At 33.4% G+C, this 9,996-nt stretch overlaps 1 protein-coding gene across 1 annotated transcript; it reads left to right on the top strand.

The window, feature by feature from the left end:
• Positions 1-494: 494 nt before the first annotated feature.
• On the top strand, positions 495-9,996 carry LOC139489071 (cyclic AMP-dependent transcription factor ATF-3-like). Its single transcript, XM_071275183.1, has 4 exons — positions 495-595; positions 7,367-7,570; positions 8,549-8,656; positions 9,508-9,996. The coding sequence occupies exons 2-4, from the start codon at positions 7,367-7,369 to the stop codon at positions 9,697-9,699; spliced, it is 504 nt and encodes a 167-aa protein (XP_071131284.1). The 5' UTR covers positions 495-595; the 3' UTR covers positions 9,700-9,996.

The raw sequence follows: 9,996 nt of genomic DNA, 5'->3' as shown, positions 1-9,996 counted from the left end.
CCTAAACACTATCCTAATTGGGAAACTCATTCTGTTGAGTGTTGATAGAGTAAAGTGAAATAATATAATAAATGTATGTCACCAGATTTGACTTAAAGTTTCCTGTACAACATGCGATGATGATGTGTCAGTCGTACTTTTATTTCAGAGAAAAAAGAGACAATATTGCAAATATTTGAAAGCATTGCTGTCATATATTTCGCCTTCTAAGTATATTTCATTCGTACAATATCAACACTGTGATATTTTCGGGTCTACAAAATGATTTGTATGTTTGACCATAAAATAACAAGGAGCACAATCCTGAACATATTATGTCAATCAAAGCAATATTTGTATTTGTAAAATATGATTGTTATTATGGTACGGAGGTAAATTATGATAAATTTTAAAGGCAGACAGCTGTATGAACTATTCACCGATATATCAATAGACATGCTACGTGTAGCTTTATAAAGATTATAGCATGACTTACACAAATATAAAAATAGATTGGGTTTCCCATGAACATGAAAATTTTCACAAGCTGGATATATAATTAGTTCAGTAGTTTCCTCGTGTAATTAATCATTTCGCGATCAATGGAAAATACACGGTAAGATATTTGTATGATTTGGCTTTGTGCATTGATTTATGTATTTTATCAACAAGACTAATTTGTAAGTTCCTGAAATTGCAAAAACATGATTATGATTACATGCATATCCTGAACAAAAATGGCGTCTTTATTAATGCAATCAAAAGTTGGCATGATAATCCTTTCCGATATCAAGCCTTCTTTTCCCAAACCAAACAAACTCTCCCAAAATTATAAATTTTTTGCTTTTTATATTTATGATTTCGGTTGATAATACCGGACAACATACCGTTTATGTCTACTTTAGTTAGGCTACCGTCTCCTTGGCCTTATTCCATATGACTACATTTATAAATCATTGCATCTATGTACTTGTGATATCAGTCAGTACTTTTAAAATGTATTTCTCGCTAGGCTTAAAAGCTCTTTATGTTTGCTCGGAAATTGTAAAGTTGCGGACGTTTGAATCAAATTGAATGGTATAATACGATAGTCACTTTGCAGGCATTTTGAGTCTATTTAAAGGTACAGTTTCCCTTAAAATCGACAAGTAAAATTTAACGTATTGATCAAACGCCTTTACCAGAAATGCCCTCAATTATGCCTTAAAATAATCACCAATTCACCAACATTCCAACTGACTCCATTTTCAGAAAACGAAATCTGTAACAAACATAAACTTTTAGCCACCGCTTTACAAGCAGAGCCAAATACAATGAAAGTCCCAACTATGTATTGGCTTCCGAAGCTACACAAAACCCCTTACAAATATAGATTTATTTCGTCTTCAAGCCATTGTTCAACTACTAAATTGTCTATTCTTCTTACCAGCACACTTGGTACAATTAAAAACCTGATTATAAATTGTTCTAATAAGGCCTTCGAAAATAGTGGAATAAATTACTTTTGGAGTGTCAAGAACTCGTTGGAAGTACTTGATAAATTGCATGCTTATATTGGTGATTTTGAATCTGTTCAAAGTTTTGATTTTTCTACACTGTATACCACATTACCTCACATTCTCATTAAGAAAAATTTCACACACTTAGTTAAATGGGCATTCAAAAAATCAGAATGTGAATATATATGTTCAAACTCTTTTAGGTCATTTTTTAGTAGCAATAAACAAAAAAACTATGTTAATTGGACATGCTTTGATACTATATATGCCCTTGAATTTTTACTAGATAACATTTTTGTTCGCTTTGGGGATTCCGTATATCGTCAGATTATCGGAATTCCAATGGGGACTAACTGTGCACCACTTATTGCGGACCTGTTTTTGTATTGTTATGAGTTACAATTTATGACAAAAATAAGCAAAGACCAATCGAAACAACATCTGATAAACAAATTTAATAATACTTTTAGATATTTGGATGATATTTTGGCTCTCAATAATGACGACTTCAGTATGTATATTAATGAAATTTATCCTGTTGAACTTACTTTAAATAAAGCTAATACTAACAATGACCACTGCCCTTTTCTCGATCTTGATATCTATATCACTAATGGAAAGCTGAATACTAAAATTTATGATAAAAGGGATGATTTTTCATTTCCTATCGTTAATTATCCGTTTTTAGATGGTGACGTTCCCTTGTCACCATCTTACGGTGTTTATATATCTCAACTTGTACGATTCGCTCGTGTATGTAACAATGTTTTAGATTTTAACGAGAGAAATTTATGTATTACTGAAAAATTATTACACCAGGGTTTTCGATATCACAAACTATTCAAAACATTTACTAAATTTTATCATCGTTATAAGGACATCATTCGTAAATATAGCCCAACATGCAGACTTCTAATACGTTCAGGTATTTCACATCCAATTTTTTATGGAAATATTCTTTATGCCCGCGTCACACTGTCCCGATTTTTATATACGATGGACACCCGAATGCAAAAATTGTAAGTTCGTGCGAAGTTGGTCCCGATCTCGTAAAATACCAAAAAGTGACCGAAGCAAGTACGATCAACAACGAAGTCTATACGATGGTGCCGAAATTATATACGATAGCAAAAGATGGACACACGAAGGTTAACCGAAGACGGTTATTTAAGCTTCTATCTCAGCCGAAGCCTACACGATGGATCACGAAGGCTACACGATGGATTACGAAGGCTACACGATGGATTACGATGATGGCGCGATGGCCATACGATGTCTAAAAGACGTCGTGTACAGCTTACGATGAATTTAAATTATATGCCGAAGGCATCACTCGGTCACAGTGGCAGTTGTAATACAAGGCAATATTACCCTTGTGAACACTCTAAAACCAATATGCTTCAAAAGATTTTAACCACATTTGGTATATTGTTCCTCCTTGTAATGATCTGACATTTTTTACGTTCAAGGCCAAAGGTCAAGGTCATGCAGATGGACTTGTTTTTTCGCCTTGAAATAGCATAATACACAGGAAATTGGTTGCTCATTTTTTTACCTGATGGTTCTAAAGACAATATTAAAGGTATTTCCAGTTACTGAATGTTTTTGGTTGATTTCTAAAAAAATAGTTTATGTATCAAATATACATATTCAATTTACCATTTTCTGTCCATATTTGTCCCCAATATATTACATACGAGGGGATGCCGCGCTCGGCATTGCCTGGTTTGAACTGTAAAATGTTTGCACTAGTCTGAACAATAACCCATAATTATGCCCATGTTTCCTGATCTATCTTAAAGGTAAGGTAATGGCTTCGTTGATCCCTTTTATTCAAAAAGAGCTCTTTCCAGGAGAATATCATAATAATATAGACAAAAGGAAAGATGTGGGGAAAGCAACAAATGCGGCAAAATATGACATATAGAAAACAAAATGGTTATGGAGTAAACATTCGTGTGACAACAACTCAGACGATACATAAAAAATCAGAATTATGAAGAAAAAGTTGGTTTCCCTATATATGTGTACCTGCAGTGTTGGTGTACGAGGCGCGTTTATGATTTTCATTATGTTACTTGATATGAAAAATTGACAAAAAATAATATTTAATTGTAAAAGTAAATCCTGCGCCTGTAATAGCTGCTCTTCTTGTTCCATTTGAATTAATAGAAACAACGATGTCACCTTTCTTGTTCTCATAGAATCATATGATATGAACTCAATGTTTTGTGAACGTCTTTCTTAACTGTCGTATTAGACTGACCAGTGCATATCGCGCATGGCACTTTAAATGTATTATAGCGCGAGAATTAACTTACATTTAGCTGGATTTATTGCCGTCGTATTTCCATCTTGTCGCCTTCGTACTTTTATTAGATGGCAACACGACGGGATTACGACGTCTTCACGAAGTCGTGTTGCCATCGTAAGACCTTCGGGTAGCTTCGTGATTCATTCGTGTAGACATCGTAATGTCAAAACTGCCCGATGGAAACGATGGAAACACGAATGCAATACGATGTTCAAAGATGCATTCCCGGTGACATTAAGATGGTGAGGATGGTGATACGAACTCAATACGAACCTTCAACATCGGACGCACCTTCGGGGATTTTTTAACATGTTAAAAAATTTAGAACCCTTCCCAAAGTTATCCCCGAAGGCTAGACAAAGTGGCCGATGGTTAAAGATGGCACTACGAATAGCCCGATCTGGATACGATCAGTCCAGATTTTGAAAATTTCCATAATCGTGTTCCCATCGGCGTAAAAATCGGGACAGTGTGACGCGGCCATTATAAAGCACAAAGGTGTCAGTATTCACCTCAGAAACTTACAAAACCTTTGAATAGACTTATTAAGAAGGGATATAATTACGATACTGTTGTCAAGTCATTAAAGATTGCATATTTTGGCGTTAATATTGAGTCACTGATAAGGTCTTTGCATCGGAACTAAACACATTTATTCTAAAAACAGTTGTTGGCATGACACGGGTTATGTTCTTCTCATATATGTTATGATGGTATGTTACTAAACCCCTAACGGGAAGGATTGTGCCTGATGTTCATATGATGAAATCATAATCTTTCAGTCAGTTTAATTGAAGTCTGGAGCTGGCATGTCAGTTAACTGCTAGTAGTCTGTTGTTATTTATGTATTATTGTCATTTTGTTTATTTTCTTTGGTTACATCTTCTGACATCAGACTCGGACTTCTCTTGAACTGAATTTTAATGTGCGTATTGTTATGCGTTTACTTTTCTACATTGGTTTGAGGTATAGGGGGAGGGTTGAGATCTCACAAACATGTTTAACCCCGCCGCATTTTTGCGCCTGTCCCAAGTCAGGAGCCTCTGGCCTTTGTTAGTCTTGTATTATTTTAATTTAAGTTTCTTGTGTACAATTTGGAAATTAGTATGGCGTTCATTATCACTGGACTAGTATATATTTGTTTAGGGGCCAGCTGAAGGACGCCTCCGGGTGCGGGAATTTCTCGCTACATTGAAGACCTGTTGGTGACCCTCTGCTGTTGTTTTTTATTTGGTCGGGTTGTTGTCTCTTTGACACATTCCCCATTTCCATTCTCAATTTTATTGGATAGCCATACATTTTTTCTCAACAAGATCAACAAAAAAGACACGCATTCCCCTTAGAGTACAAATATAATCTTGAAACTGATTGAAATTCACAAAAAACTTAAAACAAACCTCATATTTACTGAATAAGGTTTTAATTGCAATGAGAACGGTTAGTCTTTATAAAATTTACTTAAGCAAACCTGTCCATTGCAAAGTAAACCATTATTGTCGAAAGTTAACGGTAACGTTATATACCAAGAATAAGAACGCGACTAATGAATATTCTAATAACGTTTAAATATTCAAGTGCGAACTAGAAAACGTCTGATGACATTTGATAGAAAATCGAAGATATCGATCAATTGTTTATTGCTTTAATTTTTTTAATTAATAATTGCAAAAAGAGGAGCGAACGATACCAGAGCAACCGTCAAACGTATAAATCGAAACAAAACTGACAACACAATGGCTAAAAATGAAAAAAGACAAACAGACAAATAATAGTACACAAGAAACAACATAGAAAACTAAAGAGTGAGCGTCACGAATCCCCCAAAACACTGGGGGTGATCGCAGGTGCTCCGGAATAGTAAGCAGATCCTGTTCCACATATGGCACCCGTCGAGTTGCTCATGTTATTACAAACCTGGTAGATAGTCTAATTCGGTAGGTCACATTCATTTAAAGGTAAGGGGATTGTAAAAAACATATCATCTATAAAATGGTTATTACAAAACGGTCAACTAACTTGTGATGGTGTCCGTACAATTGACGAAGGGATGATTTCAACTTCACCATTTGGACATATTGGTTTGAAAGCTTCCTTGTTAGCAGCAATCCTCAAGGAAATCGTGATAGGAAATACAAGCGCGGGAATATCGTATCAATTTGGAGATATAAATTTCGTAAGCAGGCGCTTCTGGAATGTTGCTACATAGAAATGGAAATATAAAAAAGAAGATGTGGTATGATAACTATCCACAAAAGACCAAAATGACACAGACATTAACAACTATAGGTCACCGTACGGAAAGTTCACATTGGGAAGCTGAAATTATCTCGTTTGTCGTAAAGTTATGTAAGAAATGATAACGTTTCATTATAAACGGATTGGATTTTCTTAATAAGCACACCAATGATGTAATGAAGAGTAAATATGTGGGTTTGTATGCTTGTCGTTCATTTTTGCCATGTGATTTGTCTATATTTTGTTCTTCTTTGTTACAAATCGGTTTGGTTTTTAGTGATTAAGATTATAACACAATGTCAACTGCTGTATCTCTTTTTTGACATTTTTACCTTATATGTCTGTTTGTTTTGTTCACGCATCGTTGTAAATGCAATATAATGGAATTTGATGCGACTAACATACATGTGAGAGGTTTAGCTAGCTATAAATCTAGGTTGAAATTCGCCATTTTCTACATTATAAAATGTCTGTACCAAGTAAGGAATATGACAGTTGAGTTGTTACCCATTCGTTTGATGTGTTTTAGCTTTTGATTTTGATATTTGATAAAGGACTTTCCGTTTTGTATTTTCCTCGTAGTTCAGTATAAAGTCAAATCACAAAATACTAAACTCGGTGGAAAATTCAATCGGAAAGTCCATAATCACATGGCAAAATTAAATAACAAAAAACATCAAAAACGAATGGACAAGAACTGTCATATTCCTGACTTGGTACAGGCATTTTCAAATGAAGAAAATGCTGGATTAAACCTAGTGTTATAGAGCTAACCCTCTCACTTTGATGACTGTCTCATCAAATTCCGTTATATTTACAATGATGCGTGAACTAAACAGACATAATAAATAAAATAGTCAAAAAATGGGTACAGCAGTCATCATCGTGTAACAATTTTAAAAGGAACAATTTAACAGAAAACAAAATACATCTATCTACAAACACATTCATTGATTTGCGTGTCTGACGTCAGAAAACTTTTGTGATTTTACTTTTAAATCAAATAACGAATCAAACGCAATGTAAGCATTCGCAAAACATGGAAGATAAGCCTGCTTTTGTTCTTTTTATCCAACATTTTAATCGGAAATTAGTTTCCAAATTTTGTAGATGGTGTGACGTTTTTGAGTTTCAGGTTCGCAATACAAATAAACGTACCGGAAATGCAACTGATCCCAACTTTGATTTATAAGTTAAAACATTTTCTTATTTGATATCTATGACAGTTGTTGTCTAGTCGTTCCTTTAATTGATATAGTTAAGCGTTCAATCAATCAGACTTTCCATTTGAATATTTATTTGAGTTTAGTAAAAAAAAAAAATATCAATATATTTTCAGATGAAAGTTCCAACAGACATTGAAAAAGCAAAAACTAAGAATGAAGAAGAGGAGAGAATGGTTAACGCTATTCAACAATGTTTCGAAGACGAGAGTTGTCTCCCTTTGATAAAGGAAGAAATCAAATTAAAAATTCAGTGTAAGAGGGTTGAATCTGGAAAGGAAGAATTAAAAGTGGAACAACGTCGACGTGTTCAATATTTAGTAAGTTTTCCAAAAAAGGATCAAATTAATCATCTTCAGGCTAGAACATGAACAGTTGTTTCTATGTTTTAAATTTGTTAAATTAACATTAAGGAAACTGCTGGGTTTCAGTCTCATGGGCACTCATTTAAATGAAAATGTCTTCTTGTTAAAATTGAGCATAACACCATTTTGTTTATAATTGACATTGACAGTCAGAGGAGACTGCTGATGGAAGCACTGAATAAGTATTCTGAATCTTTATGTCAAAGTTTACAAAACATAATGTAAAATGAAAACGAAACTATATAGATTTCATGCGTCCGAAACCTTTTCTTGATTTACCTTCAGCAGTGACGCAAAAACTCAAATATAAAAAAAAAAGACAAGGATATGTAAAAACTTGAAATTTTGAAGAGCTTTATCACCAAAATTGACCTAAAAAAATTGAAAATAGCTAATTCTATATCAGGTCAATTTTGAGTGATTTAGATGTAATGATACTACCGAATTGAAGTACTAACTACTGGACTAATGATACCCGCGGGGACTGATAAGCCACGAACAGCAGTATCGACCCATTGCTAAAAAAGTAAAAAGTAACAAGACTGTTGAACTCCAAGGAAAATCCAAGACGAATGTTCCTTAATCAAATAGCAAAATCAAAAGATAGTGACGAAAAATCCATTCTTCTCTCTTTATTTCTAATCTTCGCTAACTAAATAAAGTCGTGTATATGTTTCAAATGTAACAATGAAATAGCACCTAATATTTTCTTTTTTTAAACGATGACGAAGGATGAAAAACAAACACTTTTGATGGCATCAACATTTCAATTTTTCCAAAAAGTATTATGCTTGTTCCTGTCATAACGTTTCTTTTTGTTAAGTTTTGTTCTTAGTTGATTAAACATTTGATACAGTTATAGTGTGTGAAATATAAACATAATAAATCCTGCAAGGGTCATTGATAAATCATTTTCTATATTTATTGATAAAGTTAACAGAAGAAGAAGTATTCAAACGTAACAGACGGAAAGAACAGAACAGAAGATCAGCTGTCCGTACACGGGCAAGACAGAAAACCCGAATAGCAGAACTAGAAAAAGTACAAAATATTTTTGTCCGCTTTACATGAAATATTTTTAATTTGAAAAAAACTCAAATGCAAACATTTTTTTATGTATATATATATATCAAACGAATTTGAGGCTTTCATCAACGTTAGTTGCATACAATTTCATCACCTTTTCAAAACACCAATATAAAGGAATTACTTATATTAAAATACGGGGAGAAATTAAACTTCATTCTCAACATTATAGAGATTTTGAAAGTGTCCTTTAATTGTATTTACTCCACATAAGAATATCCAACAACGCTTGAACATAAGCATAACAGTCATAAGAGGTATACAATATTTACACAAAAGAATCGTTCAACTCTTATTATTATAAATTGACCATTTTTAGAAAATAAAATGTTATCTTTAAAAGTGCACCATGACATTTTACGACACTGTTCTTCACGAAAAAAAATTAAGAATGAAATAAGCCCCTCACAAAAAGGTTCATAACAGCGTGTTTATCTATGATTAAACTACAATCCGATTTGAATCATACAGGATGCGCTTTAGTAATATTTTTTTTCAAATTCTGCAAATTGTTTGAAAAATGCAAAATAAGCATAAATCGCATTGTTGATATAACATATATTATCGATTTTATTTCGCCTATTATTCCTTACATCAACTTCATTTGGACTCTGGGGGACAGTTGTCTTATTAGCTATTATACAACATCTCCTAATTCTTGTAAGAATTCATTTCGGTGGATGCACAGAACTATCAAATTTTACATGTTTCGCAGAGAAAGTTGTTAAATGCAGACTCAATAAAATCATATGTTTAAACCTCCAATCAAGACATTAAACAATAATGAACTCATTTTATTTTGGCAGGATGTTAATTCATTGGAGGATGATCAATGTAGCTTAGAACAAACAATAGACTCTTTGAAAACAGAGTTAAAAACTTTGGACAACATGTTAAAAATTCACAAGTGTTCGCAAGTAAAACTACTTTCTAGTTGTGGTTCCTCGATACAACTTCTTCCGACTGGAAATAATTTAGCGATACTTGGTGGGATGTAGACCATTTAGTCTATCTGACCAATTGTGAAAACATTTTATTCGTTAGTTCGGTAACAATATGTAAATTAAACGATAATGTTTGATATTGAATGAGATATTTATGTAGTATCGATGTGCTATTCATACGTCTCGAGTATTATATATTTGTAATGGTTGATGGCACATGATTGTTTACAGCATTTCGTCTATTCGTATATGCCATTATTGCTTTCGAAATAAAATACAACCGATATGTCCTTTTCTTGTTAATGCTGTACATCTGTTTATGAAAAAAAACAACCTGTATATGTATCATAA

This window comes from Mytilus edulis, chromosome 9 (assembly GCF_963676685.1).
Source record: "Mytilus edulis chromosome 9, xbMytEdul2.2, whole genome shotgun sequence".
Classification (NCBI taxonomy): domain Eukaryota; kingdom Metazoa; phylum Mollusca; class Bivalvia; order Mytilida; family Mytilidae; genus Mytilus; species Mytilus edulis.
This window is presented reverse-complemented; position numbering and strand designations above follow the sequence as displayed.